Raw genomic sequence first — 23,296 nt, 5'->3', positions numbered from 1 at the left:
GAATGACCGCTTTGTTATAAAAGATAACAATAAATGCAGTGTCATGATGATTGTTTTATTATCATAAACCTATTTGATGATAGGCTACATGAAATTTCAAATTTAATAGCTTGGAATAAATTATAATATAGATATATAAGACAATAATAGATATATAAGCACTCTATTAATCGTTCTTAAAACACTGAAATATAAATATTTATGTAGCCTACTGAATACATGGGCCCCGCACAGAAGAAAATCGTGTAGCTTTAAAGGCTCTTGCTTAAGCCCCGCCCCTTCGAGTCTGCTGTCACGTGACTGATAAAGTTTGATGTCCTGCCCAAACTTTCAGAAGTTGAGAGAAGAAGAAAAAAAAAGTTAGTTCGGTTAGTGAGAGGGCTGTGATTTTCAATGCGCAGTACAGTCGTTACCAATGTCTGCGTTAGAGGAGCCGTAAACTTTTGGGAAAGTCGCACGGACAGCGCATTTAAAGAGTTCAAATACTTCAGAAGAAGTTTAAACGATAAACTTTAGTAGATATGCGCGTTTCCACATTTATTGGGGTGTTCTCGGGAAGCAGAAAAACACACCGTTGTCTACTTTTTTCGCAAGGCTTGAATAATTAATAAAGTGGACGGACAGAAAACGGTTTTGAGCTGTTTGGATTTAATTCTTCGGCATTTTATGGTTGCAGTCAACTTTTCCTGTTTACACCATTTCAGTCGGATAAAAAGAAGAGCTCAGTTTGATCTGGAGTCATGGATCCGAGCCAGCACAACCCTCCTGCCGGCCACCAGATCATCCATGTTCGGGGAGACTCCGAGACCGATCTGGAGGCTCTTTTTAATGCTGTGATGAACCCGAAGAACGCCATCACCCCCCCTTCCGTGCCGATGAGGATGAGAAAGCTGCCAGACTCATTCTTCAAGCCGCCAGAGCCAAAGTCCCACTCCAGACAAGTAAGACCACCCCCACAGAAACCACAAACTATTTCCATAAAGTTTTCCTGCGCCTGACACTGCAACTGGCGCGCGGGGCCACCGCACAGTTTCACGCGACTCTTCAGCCTGCAGACCGACGCGTCAGTGTTTGCTGATTGTAATGGGCCGTTTAGACGCTAGCATTGTAGATTTGTTATTGCATGAACAAAGAACAGTAAGCACTGCATTGGGGAAACAAACAAACAATAAATAAAGTGCATAAGCGGACGTATGTCCCCATATGACAGTAAAGTATAAATAATAACGATCATAATTTATAACAAATATAAATTATAATAAAAGACAAAACACAAAAATCACAATGCCTTAGAAATGTGTTATTCTTAGCCAGTGTTAGACTAACTCCTGTGAAGGCTATCAACTATTCCACTGGAAAAATAGCTGAACTGAAAGGTATCGTTCAGAAAAGTAGCTAGTTACACTGCAACAAAAACAAAAAGTTACTGATACAGAAGAATACAGTTGTATCTAAGAACAGCTGTACCATGGTAAAGTGATGCTAGTACGTGGTACTTTGTCCTATCATTCTGTATTCTTCGTATTTTAGTGGGTTCAAATGTCTTGACCGACAGTACAAAGTCATTCAAGCTGCATGCAAGTCTCTCTCAAAAGATAAGATTTATTTCCATGTTTGTTTTCAGCTGATGACAGGTAAACATTACACTTCATCCAGCGCTTTTAGTTCTGCGTTATATAAAACATTGTTACTTTTTTTTACGGAGAGTAACTTCTCTCAGAAACAAACGATTTAGTTCATAAGTGTGCTACTGGAATGATTCAGACTGAATCGTTTGCAAATCCGTTTATACAGTTCATTGAGAAGAACCGACTCAAAAGAGTCGCGACTAGTTGTGATTCTAAACAGCCGACAGAAAACACAGACCATTCGACTTCATTCCTCAAATATGATTTTCAGTGTTCTGATCATTGCGATAACATCATTGACCTTTACTTTTAATGCTTTATCTTTCGATGAAACGTTCTGCCTAATGTAGGCTACACCTGGACTTTATATAAGAAGGGCGATATATAGGCTAGACGTCCGTTTTATAAACAATTTGAGGTTTAAAGTCTTTAGTTACTAGCACTTGTTCTGTGAGTGAAGATACATAAAATAGGTAAGCTATTTTTAAAACATAATTAGAAAAATAATTAGTTATCATCAAAAGTAATCGACTTTCCTCGGTTTTGGAATCACATCTCGCGCATGCGCATGTGTTGAGTTCTGCTGAGAAGTTGCCCCAGGACAGTCTGTTTCCTACTTGGCTCCTCCTATAAAGTCTGCAGCGTAGGCCGCATCCGTTTCTTAAGTGTTTGTTATTGTGAAATTAACTTAAAAAAAAAAAACTAATGAAAGCAACACTTAGCTATGATTCAAGAGGATAACAGTGCCCTTGTGTAAATTTAATCAGTTTTACATTTCCATTTTTTTTGAGTTTTATTCTTTTTGGAAATACGTTGTTATTATTATCCTAGTTCATACGCACTTTTACTTTCCCTTTTTCGACTGGAAAAGAAATGAATCAATTCCCATACTTCAATAACCCTCCAAAATTCACATACTTTAAACATTTTATAAATATAAAAATAAAACAGATTGTTTTCCTCGTGTTTCCTTTAAAAAGTTATAAGCTAGAGTAATTAAAGCTACAAAGGATGGTTTACGGTTACACATTTTACATGTGGAGGACTTATGACATCAAGAAAACATTTGTTACCTATGAAAGGAAAGAAAACAAGAAGCATAAGAAACAATGATTTAACAATTATTGTGATTATTAATCATTGGGAAATTAATCCTGATGAATTTACGTATTCATCCATTGTAACCCTAGTTAGAGGAACTGATTCAAAATATTTAGTAGATGACCTTCACAATGGGGCGTCTTTGAGTTACGTAGGTTGAGAATCATTGGTGTGTATGTATGTGTGTGTGTGTGTGTGTGTGTATATATATATATATATATATATATATATATATATATATATATATTTGTTTGTTAATATATATATATATATATATATATACGTATGTATATGTGTGTGTGTGTGTGTGTGTGTGTGTGTGTGTGTGTGTGTGTACACATGTTCGTTGTGTTGTAAATGTGACTTCATCTGTGTTTTGAATTATTAAGGTCTATACATAAACATCTCTTTGCTATTTAAGAGACTTATTGCTTGTAACCTTTTTGCTTTAAATCTAATCCTAATCTAAATGTCTTCTTTATGCTAAGATAATCCTCTATCCCTCTACAGGCCAGCACGGATGCAGGTACTGCTGGTACCCTCACGCCCCAGCACGTCAGGGCACACTCCTCACCCGCCTCCCTGCAGCTGGGTGCAGTTTCTCCTGGCACCCTGAGCAGCATGGGTCCAGCAAACGCCCCACCTCAGCACCTCCGCCAGTCTTCTTACGAAATACCTGATGATGTGCCACTGCCCCCAGGCTGGGAGATGGCCAAGACCCCTTCAGGCCAGAGATACTTCCTAAAGTGAGTTGTTAATGTTGTCATACTTGATATGATGTTTATGTCAAATTGGTTTTATGTCTTTTAAATTGATAAGGCATTGTTCCCCTTCAGATTGGGGTCAGGTTTGCAGTGCTCCCAGTCATTTTAAAGATGGAAGACTCGTTACATGTAAAGATTTACAACAAAGGTGAATTTTAGTGGACAGAAAGTCTTGCAATGTTGCTTTGAAGTCGTGATGAATCAAATACTGTTTCCGGGTCTAAGCCTCCACTCTGTTTCAGTTGAGAATACTATTTCAACAGCCATTTATGAGCACAATTTATTCATGTCATGCATTTAAACTAAGCGTTATAGAAACTACAGTATTCTGGCTCATGCTGTCCTGGATATATTTTGACGATTCATAAAAAAATGAATCACTGTCTGACATTTCAATAACTGAAACGCCTTTAAAGATAAAGTTTAGAATCATGACTTTTCAGCAGTATTACAAGACACTGTGTGAGTAAATATTAGCACCATTTGTTGTTTCCTTTTGAGATTTAATAGAGCTTTTGGACCCAAAAACTGTGGTGTGTGACATCAGACTTAATGTAAGCTGATACTTACATTAAGAAAATTACTTTGGTTTTTTATTTTAAATGTGCAGATGAAAGCTCATTTTTAATCAAAACTCCCAATCATTTTTTCCAGCTGGTTTATATATACTAGACTTTGCTAGTGTGTTAGCCAGTGTGCCAAGGTTTCCTTCTCTGTGTGTGTGTGTGTGTGTGCGTGTGTGTGTGGGTACTTAGTGCTTCTGTGGATTGGGTTTCAGAGGGGAACAAAGGCCCAGTGTAGCAGTGTAGAATGTGTGGAGGACAGGCCGGCCTGGTAAACTCATCTGCCTTGCCACAGAAGTCTGTCCACAGGACACAGGCTGCACACAGGAGGAGTTAAAAGGGCAGATTTAAAGGTGCTGTATGTAGGATTGACACCGAGTGGTTGAACTAGGTATTGCAGTCCAAATTCAAAATACTGGAGAGGGCCCCTCCTCCTCAGACTTGAGGCACATGCAGGTTGCCAGATTGACGACACCAACAGGAACCAGCGCACTTGACGATGAATGAAATGCGCTGTGTTTTCCGCCAACATGCCAAAATACAACTGGGTAAACTGGCAGTGGGCGGGTTTCACAAACCAAAACTAAGACCGACATTCCGGCCCAGAATGCGCATTTTCAAAGGAGAATAACTGACTGTAGCATTGTTTTTCAGATAAACAAGTATGTTAATTTAGCGTGTGTCTTAAATATCTACATAACATATTGGTATTGGTATAACATGGTATTTTTATGCTTTAGTAGAGTCAATAACTTACATACTGCACCTTTAGGGAATACATTGTGTCTTTTTGATAAGTCGCATTCAAGTTGTCATTATTTATTTAAAAGCTGCTATATTAAGACAGAATTAGGATTGAATTTTTGAATACAAAGTTTATGGGATGTCTGGAACTATGACCCTCTGACGAATCGCTTCTAGACAAACATGATTAGCCTCCAATTTACTATGATAAAATGGAGAGCTTTTAAAATCAGATGTTTAGAAGAGGAACATCTGGAGAACATCTGCTTCATTTGGACCAGATCTCCAGGAATTGTGCAAAAGGGGGTTGAGGAAGGGGAAAACGCCATTTGTGTAGACAGCTCACAAGAAGACCAAGGCTAATGTTTTGGAAATGTCGCAACTGCTAATGCATCCAACAATGAGGACGCCTAATCCTTAAGACTCGGCTCCAAATTTAGTCTGGTAGTTCTCATTCTTCTTAAACGAAGGAAGTTTTAAGCAAACATTGTGACGTATTCACTGCTACCTTTATGAGTGGCACCGTCTGATCTTCACCCTGTCTCTGTCACAGCTGAAATGCACAAATGAACATCTCCCCTACTTTTAAACCTCTCTTTGTTTGGGGTTTAAGAGAAATGCAGGCTCGTTTTAACCTCTCTTTGTTTGGGGTTTAGTCCAATTTAAAAGATGTCTCAAGACCCCATGTGTTTTGTTCTATTGCTTTGCACATATTAAGTAAACTCCTAAGTACATGTCTGATTCAGGGCAGGTGAATCTGAAACATATTTTTTGAGTGTTATGAGTATTGTTTCTGAGGCAGTGTGTCGGTTAGTTAAAAAATAGTCCAACTTAAAATGTGTCTCACAGGCAGGCTTTGATTCCATTGGTTTTTACATGTAAACTCCTAAGTTTCTGATTCTTGTCAGGTGAATCTGAGACCTGTTTTTAAGCATCATGAGTATCTAAGACAGTTTGTTAAGTTAAAAATAGTCCAACTTAAAATGAGAGAAATGCAGGCTCGTTTTATTTTATTGTCATTTTGTTCCAGTGCTTTATATATCTTATGCAAACTCTTAAGAACGAGTCTGATTCAGGTCAGATGAATCTATAACCAGTCTAATTATACAGTGCTTCTTTTAGACCAACTAGTTGAGTTTTGCTGTTCCCCGTTACATTTTCAAGTGTTGACAGCTCGATAACTATTGTTATTCTAGTCTGGTAAAGATTAAAGGGATAATTCACAAAGAAATAAAAATTCAGTCATCATTTACTCACCACCCACTTGTTCCAAACCTGTATGAGTTTCTTTCTTCTGTTGAGCACAAAAGAAGATATTTTGAAGACAGTTGACGGTAGCCATTGACTTTCATAGTAGTTTTTTCAATGGCTACCGTTAATTGGTAAATACAGATTAATTTACCAGGTGCATGAAATGTTGGATCATTTGTAACTCCCATTGCACATTTAAAAGTGTAGTTTGAATCTAGAAACACTGAGGGCTTCAGGAAGCTTGTCCTGGAAAACAAACACACTCCTATTTATAATCAGGCCCTCTTCAGATGAGGGAGGTGAGAGGGCTGTGAGCCAACCTGTCTGAAACTGTAACAAGCTCACATTACTTTCAGGTGACCAGTACTGTTCTGCATGTTCACAACCCTAACACAAGTCGTTTTCTCCTAAGGCCAGAGATTTCATTAGAGAGCATGTGTGTTACCATTCAATTTGGTTGCAGATAAGCAGATGTCAGGGTGTGAAGTATCCCTGAAGTTATCACACAGCTAAGGGAAGTCTGACAAGCAGCCTGGTTTCCGTTTCAGTGTGAATGAAAGCACAGTTTGTGAATCCGCTCAGTAGAGATAAAGTAGACAGCGAGAGCATGAGCGGGTTTCTTTATTTATCCAGTGACAATCATGTGACCTGGTCAGATATAGACAAACAAGCAAGACTGAGAGACTCTGAACACACAGTAAAAGATCTATTGCATTAAAACGAGTTAGATTTTAGCCATGGATGGTTACACTGTAACCTTTTTGTCCTATATTTAGTTCAGCCTTTGCTCAGGCCTCAGTGGTGTCCTGTGACACTTTGATAGCGGGAAGAAAATGACAGGAAACACAAAGCTATCAGAAGTCATAATCAACCTGTGAAACCCAGTCATTTGAAGACTGTTTCAGTGCCCGGGATTATAGGGAGCGAGTTCTGTGGTGCTTCCAGATGTTAGTTGTGGATCTTCCTGAGAATCCAAAACAGTAAAACCGTATTTTCTGGAAAATAAGTTGCGTGTGACTAAGTTGGGTCAAAATTACATTGGTAAGAGAAAAAACAGATAATTGTGTGTATGTCAGGTTTTTTTATTACATTTAAGAAATAATGTAAAATATGGATATATGCTAAATGAAACCTATACAAACATTATAAGCATTTAGTTTAGTTCCCCTTATTCCACAACCAGTCCTTTAATGGGATTTAGAAAAGAATAGGAATGAAAAATATAAGTATAATACAAACTTATCAGCTTAACAGACGAAATCATGACATTCATTATAAACGGTATGTTAAAGCAAATTTATTTAAGGGGATCTAAATCCATTATTTACATTTTATGAATCTGCTAAATACAGATTTATTTAGCAGTGCTAATTGTTGAATTCATGTGATTCTTTGTAACTGTTATTGCACATTGAATGTGTAGATTGAATCTAGAATTACTGGAGGTTAAAACAAATTGTAGCCTAGCCTTTTTTACTTTTTAGGTCTCTGTCCCCTGTACTCCCCCTTGTCTTCCTGCTTTTATTATTAACCCTGTGGAAGACAGAAGTGGGAAAGGTCAACATGATGTGTTGACCTCTCCTCTCTTTCCCTTTTCTCCAACAGTTTACTGTGAGCTTTGATTTATAATAGACTTGGACCGAGGGGAAGGGGGGCTCGGTGCGGTTGAGGGTCATCTTGTTTAGTTCTCGCCTGCCTGTTTTTTAGGACCTCAGGAGGAGGAGGAGGGGGGGATTGTTAAGTTCACAGGGCACAAACACTGAGACCAGGGTCATAAACTAATGAAGGATCCTAATTTGGAGAATGTGGCCAAATAGAGGGGCTAATCAGTGTTTCCGTTGTCTTATTAAAGCCAGGACTCAGTGGGGGGATTTAGCCCATGGGAGGGCAGCCCTAGCTGAGAGGGGCCCTCAGGGATGATGGGAACCACCGTTACCCCTCCACCCGCATGCTGCTTTTAATTACTATACAAAGGTGTGTCTCGGAGTGTTTCCTGAAGGCAAAACTTAGTTGCACATACACACATTTAGACTGTAATGTTTGTCTCGAATGCCTTTCTTGTTTAGAAATGTGGCTGATTATGCCTGATAAGGTAAATTTGAAAGAATTAAAAAAATAATAATTTTGAAAGGATCTACCATTTAGGTGAGGAGTTAAAGGGTGTGAGGGGACTTGGTGGTGATTGGTAAAAGCGTGGTGTTAAGTGATTTAATGAACGCTGTTTGGTTTTCACAACTTACTCTACCACTAGATCAGTGTGGCCTCAAGGTCCGTAAACTAAAAATGGCCCCCTTGTTTCCTTCCTGCTGTCTGCTTCCACCATGGGATTTTCTTGGGTTTGGGAAGGAGGTGAGCATGATTGGACAAACTAGAAAAACACAAGGACACATGTTGGCAGGGCTTCCCTTGAAATTATTTCATTGGGACTCATTACTCGTGGTTGGCAGCTGTAACGTGCACAATCGACACAAAGATGCATGATATATCAATAATATTTGTTATAGAATATTAAAGGGTTACAAAATATTAAATGAAACCATAAAACACATTTTCTGAGATGTTATACAGGTTTCACATCGCTGTAAACAATGATAATATTCATTGATTTATTAAAGGGAAACTGGTTATTTTTGCCAGTTTAATATTTTAATAGCACTGATTTAATATTGGTTATCCAATGGAAACAAACAGGAAAGGTTTTTTATGTTAGTTTTACTCTTTTGAACCTTTTGTGCTTAAATCGAGTCTTTTATTATATTGCGTGTAAATTAATAACTTTGGTTTATGTCCATGATATAAATAAGATCTAAACGAATGAGATGAAGTATACCCCATAATTTAAAGGGATACTCCACTCCAAAATGAAAATTTTGTCATTAATCACTTACCCCCATGTCATTCCAAACCCATTAAAGCTTTGTTCGTCTTTGGAACACAATTTAAGTTATTTTGGATGAAAACCGGGAGGCTTGTGAATGTCCCATAGACTGGCAAGTAAAATACACTGTCAAGGTCCAGAAAAGTATGAAAAGCATCATCAGAATAGTCCATCTGCCATCAGTGATTCAACCGTAATGTTATGAAGCGACGACAATACTTTTTGTAATCGAATAAGAAAAAAAATAACGAAGAAATAAAAATAACGACTTTATTCAACAATTTGTCTCCTTTGTCTCACTCCACATCAGCGTAGCGCCATTTTGGCGAATCTGAGCTGTATGCAGGCAGCTTACGCTCTTCTGTGGGAAGGATACGTTTTCTACGTATATTTAGTCTTTGATTTGAAAGAAAACAGCGCATCCTGTGTCGCGTCTGACACAGAAGAGCATAAGCTGCCTGCATACCACTCAGATTTGCCAAAATGGCGCCATGCTGATATGGAGTGACACAGAGGAGACAAATTGTTGAATAAAGTCGTTTTTTATGTTTTATTCGATTACAAAAAGTATTGTTGTCACTTCACAATGTTACAGTTGAATCACTGATGGCAGATGGAGTATTCTGACGATGCTCTTCATACTTTTCTGGACCTTGACAGTGTATTTTACTTGGCAGTCAATGGGACAGTCACAAGCCTCCCGGTTTTGGTCCTTGATAGTGTATTTTGTTTGGAAGTCGATGGGAGCTTTTAAGGGGTTTGGAACGACATGGGGTAAGAGATTAATGACAAAAATTTCATTTTGGTGTGGAGTATCCCTTTAAGTGTATATAAGATATAAAATATATAATTAATACATACATTTTGCTCATTGCTGAAAAAAATATTGGTACTCATTAAGTTTATTAAGGGGAAATTTTTAAAAGTTATTTTTTGCCAGGTTAATATTTGAATAGTATTTTAATATTGGTGCTCCACTGGAAACAAGCAGGAAAGTTTTTTTTTTTTCCTCTGAAGAAATCATGTGTGTTAGGAGCGAGGCTTTTGTATTAGCCGTAGTAGTATTGTAGTGCAATGGTGCTGCTTCTGAAAGCGTTACATGTCCAGACTCACACTGCCAGCTTAGACAGTCTTTGTTATTGTGTGCTGCAGTCTTCTGGGGTGGCCTGTTTTCTTTTGGATTTTCCTCACACACTCAAACTCCATTTTTTTCTGTGGACAATTTGGAAAATATTTGCTTTTCTGCCTTTTTCGCCTTTCTGAAAGGAGGCATAGGCTGAATTCACATTCGTCTCAATTTCGATGTCAAATTCAAATGGTTCTTCTTGGTTTTACGGACAAAATATAGATATGACAGGATTGTGAGGAGTTTTGTGTTCATGTGATTTTAACTTCATCTTCCACCACTCCTGTCTGTGTTTAAATGCGCTCATTGGGAGGCTCAGTGTGAATCACCCTCGTATGTGTGAGTTTGGAGCAGGCGTGTTGTGTACTGCTTTTGGCTGTCTCTTTGATGGCTAACGGTTTAGCCATCTGGGTCAGACCTCTCTTCCTAGCTCCATTTGTTGCACATTTGTGTGGAAGACTGGTGAAGAGAGTGAAAGTTTGCTGTTGCAAATGTGAGCAACATCACAGGGAGACCTAAAAACCCAGACCACAATCAACTACCAATGAAAATATATAGCTTGCTTTAGTATTGTAAAGTATTTTTCTTTGCATTTATTAAAAAATATCTAGACTGCTTTTAAAAGTTTTGGGGTCAGTAAGATTTTAAATAAAGAAATAAATACTAATACTATTATTTAGCAAGGATGCATTAAATTGACAGTAAATACATTTTATAATGTTACAGAAGATTTATTTTTTAAATAAATGTTGTGCCTTTGAACTTGCTATTGATCAAAGAATCCTGAACTTCTTTTTTTTATCATGGATTCCACAAAGCTATTAAACAGCACAACTATTTTCAACATTTACAAGAAATGTTTCTTGAGCACCAAATCTGCATATTAGAATGATTTCTGAAGGACTGTGTGACAGTCCTAATGGCTGCTGAAAATTCAGCTTTGCCATCACAGGAATTAATTACATTTTATAATGTATTCAAATAGAAAACAATTTATTTTAATTGCAATAACATTTCACAATATTACTGTTTTTATTATATTTTTGTTTAAATAAAATACACTAATATATATATATATTTTTAATCAGAACCCAACATTTTGATGGTAGAGCATATTATTGTTGTTGTGATTACTCTTGCATAATATAGTTGTTTATTATATACAGTATTTTGGTCATATATCCCTTATTTTTAAACTCACGTTTGAGCCTGAATTGACTTCTGAACTCGCTGTACTTTACGACGTGAGCAGCAGACCCATTTAGACCCATTTCCTGGTTTAAGTCATTCGTTAGGTTACAGTTGCCTCGTTTTTTTAATGTTTAGTTTCCCAGGTCAGGGTGGATTTGTTTCTCAGCTCATCTAGTGTGAAGCATTTACTTTGAGCAAATGTGTGTTTGTCAAGCATGTGCTTTATTGACCACACACAAACAAGCCCCTTTCCTGTTGAAGTGTCATCTGTGTGTGTGTGTGTGTGTGTGTGTGTGTGTGTGTGTGTGTGTGTGTGTGTGTGTGTGTGTGTGTACACATATAGAAAGCAGAGTTAGCCAGACCAGTGTTTACCCAGTCCTGATGTAGCACCTTTGCCCCAGACATAAATGCTCCTACTGTCACTGCAGAACAAACAGCCTCAAGAAGAACCCCTGCCTATGTATTTAGACCAGCGTCTCGTTCAAAATGCTCTTTATATTTACCAAATAGTGCATTGAGTGTGTTGAATGTTTCACATTCAGATTTGTTGTTTTGGTTCTTGGTTTCTCATTAAGCAGCAGTTTAATGGTATATTAAAGGGATACTCCACCCCAAAATTAAAATTTTGTCATTAATCACTTACCCCCATGTCGTTCCAAATCTGTAAAAGCTCCATTCGTCTTCAGAACTCAATTTAAGATATTTTGAATGAAAACCGGGAGGCCTGGGACTGTCCCATAGACTGCCAGGTAAATAACAGTGTTTCAGGGTCCATAAAAGGTATGAAAGTCATTGTCAGAATACTCCATCTGCCATCAGACGTGCAATCTGGGTTATATGAAGTGACGGGAACACTTTTTGTAAGTGAAGAAAACAAATATTATGACTTTATTCAACAATTCCTTTGTCAGCAGTCTCCTCTGTGTCTCTCCATATCACCGTATGCTGCGTTTGCTCTTCTGTATCATCCGCGCCACAAGGATGTGCTGTTTTCTTTCAAATCAAAGCTAAATAGACATAGAAACAGGGCATCCAAAATATCTTAAATTGTGTTCTGAAGACGAAGGGAGCTTTTACGGGTTTGGAACGACATGGGGGTAAGTGATTAATGACAAAATTTTCATTTTGGGGTGGTGTATCCCTTTAAGACCCAACTGAAATGTAAAGAATCACATTTTCATTTAAAAAAAGAAATAGATCAATGATTTAAATGTTAAAATAAAGCTTGCCTACCACTTCTGAGAACTTCATAACCTTTACAAAAGTTTTTCTATGGTATTGCTCTCTCTCTTTGACTCTGTTAACTCACTGCTTTGTCCGCTGGACCCTGTGATATGAGCCCTCCTTCAAAGAGGAACTTAAATCCGGCCAGAGGTCAGCAGGTCGCTCAATAATCTCTCCTGATGATGTCCTGCTGACGGAAGCTCAGTCACTCATCCACCCGTCCTGATGCACGCCCGCTCGCTCGGCCGTGAGGGGGAAATGCAGAGCTGAGGTCTGATGTCCTCTTTCTGTCCTGACTAGCAGCATTCAGTCATTCATAATAGCTGCCTCTCTTTGGCCTCATTAGACGCAGTGTGTGTTATGCTAAGCTAATATACAGAGTCCTTGTGTACGCAGTTGTAGTGTAGAAGTCATTATTTTAACAGTGTTTACTAGTAATAGACAGATACACTACCGTTCAATAGTTTGGGCTCAGTAAGGTTTATTCTTAAATTCTTTAAAAAAAAAAATACAGTAAAAACTCCAATATTGTGAAATATTATTACAATTTAAAATAATTGTTTTCTATTTTAATGTATTATTAAGTGTAATTAATTCCTTTGATGGCAAAGCTGAATTTTCAGCATTTTTTATTTATTTATTTAAAACTGAATTAAATTTTCCATTATATATTATCAACAGGTAATCATATAAGTAATAAATTATAATATTTTTTATTATGTTATCTACCCTACTCTCAAAAAGTAAATATTCACTGACCACTAGTTTAAAAGAATATTCATGTTAAATACAACAAAATCTTTACCAGCAGCATCTGTGCATTCCTGTCGATTACTACTGCAAATGGTCTCAGCTCAACTTGAAAAAAATATGCATTAATGCATCTATAACAGAAAAATATTTAGAATTTTGAAAGTATAACCATTATTCATGTTGCCATGAGACTAGAATGATGGATAAGTTGCTTTTTTTACCCATCTGGGAATAATGCAATTATTGTAAACACTTTTCCATTATGAACTTTGGAACAAGTTGAAATTATTTTCAATGGTAAACGTTGTGTTTTGTTTGATATGAGATAAGTTATATTGTCGAGGTTAAAGGTGAGTTGATTGATTTGTTTTGATTATTTTTTGATATTGTTGAATGCTGTCTTGGTACTTTTTTTCTATTTTGAATACCACTCATCCAGTATATACTCCATATTTTGAGGTCAAATATTTGTTATTTCTTAGGCAAAGTGGAAAACATGCAGTGCTGGCGAAGTTGAGTGCAACTGTGAGAAGCATTCATCACTGCACCTCAAGCTCTGCTGCGTTATAAATAACTACAGCACAATAAACAGGGCCCTGATAATTGGGCCATCAATCATGTCGAGCGCCTGGGTGGGTCTAGGCCCAGTGCCGTGAGCTCGCTAACCACCCCTCTCCACCTACCACCACCACCACCTCCTCCTCCTCGAGCGCTCTCTGGTTTCATGAGCAGTGATAACAGCTGGAAAGGAAATCAGGAAGTGAGCTTCTATAGAGCTCTGTCTCCTTTAGTGTCATGGAGTGATTCCTGTGTGGTCATGGCTCAATGTGATTTGAGTGCCAGAATCCCCACCTCCGCTCTAAAGCAAAAGCCTGCTACCAGGGTTGTAGACCTTTCTTTGTCTGTTTGTCATTCTCCCAGTCTGTCTTTTCAGTGCTTAGTCTGGGATGGAAGTAGAAGGTTGCAGCCATCTAGTTGATGATGTTTAAAGCTCTGGAGGGTGTTTGTGGGGGTCTCTTGAGCGGATGTCTATCCTGTCATGCTTTTGTCTCTATCTGTGGCCCCATAATCTTCAATAATGCCTCTCAGCTGGTGGCCCCCAGTGATCTGTAATGGCCCTGAGCGGTGGTGATGTTTTTCCGGTGGGAGTGTGGGATACCGTTGCCATTGGTGTTAGTTTGTTGGTGTGAGTGTAGCCTCATTAAACTGCACCGATGAGTGAACTTAACTAATCATTTATTGTTACTGCACAAAGGGAAAGTGTTTTACAAGGGAAAAAATATTGATCTTTATACTTAAATTTTTTTTTTTTTTTTAATGTGTTACTTTAAATTTGTAATTATTCATGAAATTTTCTAGCAATTTCTGAGTGATAATTGTTTTTACAAAAAAATAAAATAAAATAATTATATTCATTAAATACAGGTTGGCATCATGAATAAATGATGGGGAAAGTATTAAATGCATATGGATTTCACCATTATTGTTACTCTTGGCTGCTTTTTGACTCTCCTCCCATTTTCCCGGTACTTTCCCGCTGAGTAAAGGAAAGCCAGTCTGCCTCATTTGTGAAGTGTGTTTGTGTGTGCTGGAAGAGCAGAGAGAACATTGCATGAGCAGACGCTCAAGAGTGACGCAATAGTAGGGCTCTGACCCAGACTGGATTGTGTGCTTTTGACTACAAAAGCACATTTCCTCTGTTCCAAAAGCTAGTGAACTGCCTGAATAGACAGCAGCATCACAGACAAAAAATCGGTTCCAGAAGGTAGGCGACATAATTATGCTGCCTTCAAAGAGATCCTTCACAAAGACGGCAATCCCATAATGCATTGCCATGAGGTAATTCTTTAAACTGAATAAAAATAATTAATTTTAATTACACTAACATTTAAAGTGTCAGAAGAATTTTTTTAAGTAATTAATACTTTTATTCAACATGCATGAATGCATTAAATAGATTATTTTTTCATATGAATATTTTGCATCATCAGCTTTGAAGCTCTGCCATCATTTGTGATTCTTCCATACAGAGATATATCTGTGTTTTGTAGAGTTGCACTCCAAATCATTCTTTTATGATGTTTAGGATGCTGCCTATGTAGGCAGTAGCGGCGAGTCGCCTCACTAGGTTTTGGAACAAAGCTAATCTTTTAGCTTGAGTTCAGTGTGTCTGGAGTTTTTGCCTTCAAACCACTGCCAGAAAACAGCACGTTGTAAGTAAGCTGTTGTTTGTGTTGGTTACGGTCAATAGTTCTCGTTCTGGATCATTGTGACACTGAATTAAACAAGCGTCAGTGTTTTGCATGGAAAAGTCACCATGTGGGCAGAGCTGTAGGGGTAATGATGGGCACCTGTGTGAGTGCGCCTGCGTCTGCCCTCGCCGAAACCCAAGAGGAGATCTTCATACTCGACATCCTGTGCTCCAATTAAAATTAACTCACACTGCCTCTCCTCCTCGCTCCCCCCCCCGTCTCTGTCATAGTTTCCAGCAGCAATAGGAGGGGGAGGATCGGGGTGACTTTAAGTGTAACAGGACCACAGCCATCCACTCAGCCAATGGAGTTCTGAAGGATTGCTTCCGCGCTCGTTTTTCCCCCTTCTTTTCCTCCTCTTTGGCCTTTTCTTTTTGTTTGACGGTCATATGGCCCTCCCCCGTGACCCTCGTGAAGAGGCCCCCTGTTCGTCTGCTGTGGCCTGGGCTGTTTTCCTGGAGTGTGTGTGTGTGTGTGTGTGTGGGTTGGGGGTAGGGTGGCTTACTGGTAGGTGGGTGGGAGAGGGGCAGTTTTTGGCAGATCCTTTGATCAGTAAAGCATAAACAAGAGGGAGCTTAGAGAAGAGGGGGTGATGAAGTGCTGAGTCAGTCAGTCTCTCTCTTTCTCTCTCTCCTCTTTTTGTTATTTTTGCTCCTTCCCTCACTCTCTCATAAGGCAGTGATGGTGGAATAGGGACTAATTGGTGGCAAAGAGAAAGTGACGGCAGGAAAAAATGGTCACAGGGCTGTGTTTATGATGGGAAAGGGCTATCTTGCCAATTTGGTATTGCAAGCTAAACCTGTCAGAAAGTTGCAGAATTCATTTATCCACAAGGTCTAACATCCTCCCAGGCTTTCTTCTTTTTTTTGTCCTGTGGTTTCTCTTCCCGTAGACCAGTGGTCAGCTGTATATCTCAACTCAACTCAACCTTTATTTATAAAGCACTTTCAAAACCATAAAAATGGACTGTACATAAATAGTATATAATCTAGAAATCAAAGAACATAAAGTATTAATTACAACATCTATCAAAATATATAACAACATATCTATCAAGACTTGTTTTCAAACAACATGGGTTTTTCAATAACTGATGTCAGTCACAAGAGTTCAGGATGGCTGATGGTCCATATAATGCTAGTATATTATAAATGTATTGATGCCCATGTATTATAATTCTACTCTTAAAAGATTTGGCGTCAGTAAGATTTTTTTCAAACAAATAAATATTTTTATTCAGAAAAGGCTGCATTAAATTGATCAAAAGTGACAGTGCAGACATTTATAATACAAATAATGTTTTATTTCAAATAAATGTTTTTTTTTTTTATCATTTATCAATATTGGTATTATGCGTAATTGTGTTATGTCAATAGAAATAATTATTGAAAATTGAAGAATATTTTTCATAACATTTATGTAATATTAGAAAAAATTAAGTACAAATATTTTCCTCAATACATAACACAAGGATGCCGTGACATTTATTAGCCAATCAAACATGTTTATCAGTCAATCCCAGTAATCTTGAAATAGATTTATTAGTATATCACTAGTCAAGATGCCCAAGCATAAGTTCAGTGCATGCATATCTTACGTTTTGAGCAACAAAAAAATAGGCAAAGAGAGCAGAGCTGAAGGAAAAGAGAAACAAGTGAATAGCATTTAGGGTTTTGGGTCGTATCTTGGTCTGAGCTTTTGTCCAGCAGGTGAAAGCTTTGTAAAACTGGCGCCAGATTGTTAAAGAGCCTGACACTTCAGTGTGTTGGAACAGGCAGCGAGAGAAAGAAACCTCCTGGGAGGAGACCCATGACTGACCCTGCCTGAATGTACAGGCCATCGCCTAAGAGAGAGAGAGAAAGAGAATGAGAGATAGAGGGGCCTTTTCCTGCGTTAGCTCTACATCTTAATCGACCAACAAGCCCCAACAAAGCCATCATTAGAAATGCCTCTACACCGAGTGTTACAGCCCGTTCTCACTGTAGAATAGACGGGAGTAGTGTTCAGTAGTGTTTCACAACTGCCTGGTTTGTCCTGAAGTTATGTAAATCTGCTTCTTTCAGTAGTATTTACTTGCAGCAGTATTTTGAGTTCAAAACTTACGTGCATAATCCGCACTGGCTGTAGTTTCATAGACCTGACAGAACGTGCAACGCCTTCAATCGCAGGTCTTTTGAACTGCCCACTCCATCCCAAACACTGCTCGTAAATTGCATGCTTGTGCCTTCAGGACACTTAAATCATTTTCTTGGAAGACTGTATTTGTTTAAAGGAAAATGTGAAGATTAGCAGCTAGTGTTTAGGAAGGAAAGGTCTGATCTTAAGGAAGCTGCCACAGATTAGATCACGAAATGAGCTCTGATAGTATGCTAGAAAACATACAAACGTTGATTTTGGAGGTAAATGGTTTAAGATTAACTTGGTTTCTTTTGATTGTGCGTCTGTTGGGTATTTGTGTTGAGATTGAGGCTTAAAAGCCTTAATTTCCCAGCATAAACTGCTTAACCTTTAAGTGATAAACTGCAGTGAAAAAGAGAACAGTGTGTCAAGCAGCACTGCTCTCCCTGCCACCCTGCTGTCTAAGATCTGAATAAACAGAAGGGTGTGAGCCTGGCTTCAGTCTTTCCTTTTAGACTTGTTGTTTCGTTTTCCAGTAAGCGTGTTATTCATCACTGACCTTACACAGTAATCTGTGACTTCATGTGCAGATGACACCGGTTCAGTCCACTGCACGCAGGCAAATCACATGCAAACGGGGTCGAAGTTTACTCAGCGGCCTACGGTTATCCACACTCCCTCCTCCACAGCAATACATCAGTGGATCTGACACAAGAGTGGGTGGCAGTCGTAAAGTTTATGAAATGGACTTTCATAAGAGCCTATTTTAAGCAGCCAGGGCAAACGAAATGAATGGGAGTTTCATTTGCTAACAGTACAGACCATCATTTACACTTGCTTGCAGGAGGCTTCGGAGATGTTTGGTTCCTGCTCACTTTTGCTTATGCAGATTAAAGGACTGAGATGCTGGCCAAATGGATCTGTGTTCAGGTGTTTACAAAGATCTTGTAAAAGTTCCACTTGCTGGGAGTTTTATCAGAGCACTCAGTTTAAATCAAATAAACCAACTGGTTTATATGGTAGTACACTGCCCTTGAAATGTATATTTATGCAGCATGGAACAAGAACAGATGTAATCACTTATAAAAAAAATTATAATATTAATACATATATATTTATGTGTACTTTATTATCTATATGTCCTAATGTAAAATGACATTTGTGTTTTGGCCCAATATGTCCAGCCAAAGGAGAAGTTTATTAGGATTTCGGTCACAGCCACAATATTTTTGTTTAATTGTCCTGCTTATGTATGTCTTTGTTTCCTCATAGCCATAATGACCAGACGACCACCTGGCAGGACCCGCGTAAGGCCCTTCTTCAGATGAACCAGGCCGCCCCGGCCAGCCCAGTGCCTGTGCAGCAGCAGAACATCATGAACCCTGCCTCAGGTCAGCAGTTCCAGACACTCATTTCATATTAAAAACTACACTCTCAGTCCCAGCATTCTTATGGTAATTCGACTGGGGGAAGCAGTCTCTGTTTACATCCCACCTAAACCTGCCTCTACCTCGGCAAATGCAAAAACCTTATCAGGGTAGACGAATGCAAGTAAATGCACGTGAATGGCAGTTGATGATTAGGTAGACGTGTCTGTTTGGTGTGACAGTAGGGTCCTGGGTGTCCAGACTATGTAAGTTTCAACAGGAACTCAGACAAGACTGTTCCTGTTCAGTGTTTTAAGTTGTTCCACAAAGACTTTAATGTCATTCTTTGCGAAGTGGTTTGGTCCTGGAAACTATTGAGTGCAACAGTTTCAGCCCACTTTTTTCAAGAGGCCTTGATTTCGGAAGAATGTTTCCTATTTGTTTTTTCAATAGGAATTTTTTTAAACGTCTTAAATAGTTGTAAGCCAGCCACGAGGTGAATCACAACATTACAAACTTTGAATCAAAGATCCTGTGATTGGTGGAGATTTCTTTCCAAAATGATGGGCAATGTAGTAATTTAAATTCAATTATTTAAAACAATACGTTGAAATGGACTGAACAGTACTCAACTAAGGTATATACCGTCAACCAGTGGTGTCTGGTGGAAAATTTTCTAGGTAGGGCGCCACGTCCAACAATTTTAGCATACATCCCGATAGTAAAGTTCAAGATCAAGTTTGAGGATGATTCTCACAAAACTATATTTTCTGCAAGAATTGTTCAAGATTAATTAAAACATTTGCGTAATTCACAATTTATGTATAAATTGCAACAGCAAAAACTGTGAGGAAAAAATAAATGTCACGTTTGTTTAGAGCAACTACAAGTCAAGCTGCAATACCAAACAGGACCACACGGAGATGCCAACAGACCACTATACCAGTCGCCTTAACTTGACTGTAAATAAATATATATGGATCCATCCAGAATTATTAAACGGAGCAAAACACAAAAAAAACAAAACAAATAAAAACATTGTGAATTTGTTGAATGTGGCGATCTGAAGGCAGCTTAACATGAGCAGTGAACAGTTCCTCTGTCAGAGTGAGTGCTGATGCTCATATGTACAGTATATAAACACTACTGAAATTCCTATAAAAACACACTTCTTCAGCGAGTGTCCAATATAAAATACTTACTAGACATGCGACCATACTGAAATGTGCTCGTGTAAAAAGCAATCAGTAAGCGCACATGCATGGTTTGTTTATTTGCACACTAATAATAACAGACTCACACGTGTCTAATAACGTACAACTCCTGCATGTCACTGTAATCATCTTTCCCTCCATTACAATCATCATCCATCAAAACTTTACTGAAAAGATAATGGTTTGCTTTATTCAGGCCATACAGACAAGTCCTGACTTCAGCATAAAGATAATAAATAAAAGTACGTTTGTTCCCACCAATCGTTGCATAAGTTAAGTTTGCTTGTGATGACGAAAGCACGTTAGTGCTAGCCCTCTCGGGAACTCTTATGCTGCATCTGAAAACGCATACTTCCCTACTATATAGTAGGCAAAAAACAGTATGTGAGGCGAGTAGTATGTCCAAATCCATAGCATTCAAAAAACAGTTGACGAAAAGTACCCGGATTACCTATTTCTGCCCGGATTCTGAAGTGTGCACTCAATGGACACTTTACTATCCCATGAGGCCACGGGCAGTGAAGAGACGCTACTGACGCTGGTCGATCATATGACAGTAAAAACGGGTGCAGTGCATCCCAAATTCAAATGTAGGACCTACTCAGACAGTATGCGATTTCGGATGCACCGATAGAGATTGCATTGCAGTGCCTGCAGTTCGAAAAAAAAAAAAAAAGTCTTTGTATGGAAGTCTATGAAAACACTTGGTGCAATTTTCGACCAGAGTGAAATCGCCCGAAAAGGGGCGGTACTCCACATAATGTGACTTGATGCTGATCGGACAATTTGTACAGTGTATGAAGAGGAAGGTCTAGAACGGTTACAGTTAGCGTAACACTGTGGTTGAATGTGATTAGAAAAAAAAAATCCCTTTCACACTTTGGTGGTGCGTCGCATTATCGCCCAATTGAAGAAACCGCCCCTGCTCAACCTCGTACCTTTCATGACCTCGAGAAAATGCGGGATGAAAAAAAAAATGTGTGGATTGTGGCCAAAGATTACTCAAATTTGAATTTCAGTTAGTAATGGATCATTTACTTTACACTGACTGTTCTCTCTCAGGTCCTCTTCCTGATGGTTGGGAGCAAGCTATTACCTCAGAAGGAGAGATCTACTATATCAATCACAAGAACAAAACCACCTCTTGGCTGGACCCACGACTTGACCCGCGTTACGGTGAGCTTAAAGTCATAAAAGTTCATAGTAGTAAAAATAATATCACAATAAATTACTTTTGATTGGTCTCTTAGCATAACAGTTTTTGCCACCATTTAAAAATAAATAAATAAATAAGCCACCGGAGTAGTGATACACTAAAATTTTCATCTGAAACCACAAATTCAGTTTCAATGATGGAAACCGTTAACGCTTCATCAATGATGCATTATAAACATTGTGAGTGTGGATAAACTAACAACAATTAAATATGTCTGCATGGGATGCCCTTCACTATGATCAAAATTTATACTAGAGTAGAAGTATATAAAAAAAGGAATTTCGGCTAAAGTATCAAGAGGCGGCTCGTTGTTGAAGAACTTTAATACGACTTGGTTTATCACCTGTGAACAAAATACACTTAACTGCGTACCGAGTTCAGTCCCCAAATTTAATTTCATTAATGTTATTTTTGATTTTGGCTCAGTGAGGACTTTAATTTCGGTGTTTGGTGTTTCTGTAAAAAAAAATGAATTTCGGTGCATCACTGTACCTAAGGCCCATCATTGCAGTGGTCTCATTCTTAAGCGGCTGTTAGGCACTCAAAGTCCTGAGAACACGGTTCCACTGTGGTACAATAACTGTAACTGTCTCTTATTGCTTTATTATCATGCTGATCACAAACCGAGTGTAGATGGCTATTCTCTGCGCTGTGTGAGTGTGTATGTGTTTTTGTGACACACTATTCAGACAGTATTCCTGCTTCCTGTGACACATACTGAGGTTAGCCAAAACTGCTTCACACTCAGGACTCTGCTATGTGATCTCTGTACTCACACACACACTCACAAACTAGCTCAAACTGCATCTGATTATGCTGTTCCCTAAACCCCTTGTTCAGATATGCATCCATAATCCATATGCAGAGACAATGAAATTTACCTAAGCAGTCACGTTAATCTAATCATCTGTTTTTTTTCTTTTGCTGTCAAGATAAATGGTTCACCGAAAGGTTGTCAGACTGAAATGGTTGTCCTTTTTCTACCCCTTTCAGTCCCTCTCTTTAATCTCTTTCTATGAGCACATAAGGCTCACAAAGAGATGAAGGCTTCTACTTATGTCACTTTGAGTTACTCACGCTTGAGGTGCTTTTCCTTCATCCCAAAGGAGTTTTCCCTAGGGACACTATCTCACTATCTTCTTCATGTATGAACAGGCATGTTTTGCCCCATTTTTGACCAAAATCCTCAGCTACAAAACAGGTTTGCATACACCTAACATGCAAGTGGTAAACAGTCTGTGAAGGGCTGGGTCAGGCAGGAGAGAGAAAGAACGAAAGACACAAAGGGAGGGGTGGGGGGGGTCTGCGCTGGTGGGTGAAGCCCTTTGAAGATTTATAAGTGTTCAGTGGACAAGGCTGGTGGGCCCCTGAATTACAGACGTAATGTGAGGGGGAGAACTGCAAAAGGGGTAGACGCAGTTAACTCATTCCTTTCCGGCAGATTGAGAATGTTGGGGCGTTCCCATGCGGTTTTTGCTTATGCCAGCAATTTATTATGACCTTTTTGTTTTTATCCCTCAGCTCCTGTCATTGAGGTCGATGAACTGCAGACATTTGGAGGAACTTTTTCTCACCAACTTCAGAATCACTTCTATGAGTTAAAAGAACGTTAACTACTCCTTGCACCCGTCGAAACCCAAACAAATGATTAAATATGTTGTTAACCTGACATGTTGTGTCCCGTCTGGGTCTCCCCTCACCCATTGGAGACACATAGGTAATTTGAGCAGGGAGTAGAATAGGATTGTACTCCTTTAACAGAGAACTGAAGTCTGGCCATTCTCTCTTTCTGTCTCACCCCCCCTTCCTACCCCGCGTGAGGCCCAGCGCAGGCAGAACTGTTCTCAGCTGCACATCTAGACGGACTTGAGTCGGTGCCAGGCCTTTCGATGCTGCAGCTCTGCTC

The 23,296-nt window shown here is 38.8% G+C and overlaps 1 protein-coding gene across 2 annotated transcripts in view; it reads left to right on the top strand.

Annotated features, from left to right (window-relative positions):
• Nucleotides 1-327: 327 nt before the first annotated feature.
• Nucleotides 328-23,296, top strand: part of LOC109110178 (transcriptional coactivator YAP1) — a 35,122-nt gene continuing 12,153 nt past the window's right edge. Inside the window, exons 1-4 of one of the 2 annotated variants that reach the window (XM_019123222.2) lie at nucleotides 328-941; nucleotides 3,240-3,475; nucleotides 18,866-18,984; nucleotides 21,237-21,350. In XM_019123222.2, coding sequence (XP_018978767.2) covers nucleotides 741-941; nucleotides 3,240-3,475; nucleotides 18,866-18,984; nucleotides 21,237-21,350 — 670 coding nt within the window. In that variant the 5' untranslated portion in view covers nucleotides 328-740. The remainder of the gene's footprint in view (nucleotides 942-3,239; nucleotides 3,476-18,865; nucleotides 18,985-21,236; nucleotides 21,351-23,296) is intronic. The other variant, XM_019123223.2, reaches the window with a different exon arrangement.

Source organism: Cyprinus carpio, chromosome A18 (genome assembly GCF_018340385.1).
Source record: "Cyprinus carpio isolate SPL01 chromosome A18, ASM1834038v1, whole genome shotgun sequence".
In the NCBI taxonomy this organism is placed as follows: domain Eukaryota; kingdom Metazoa; phylum Chordata; class Actinopteri; order Cypriniformes; family Cyprinidae; genus Cyprinus; species Cyprinus carpio.
This window is presented reverse-complemented; position numbering and strand designations above follow the sequence as displayed.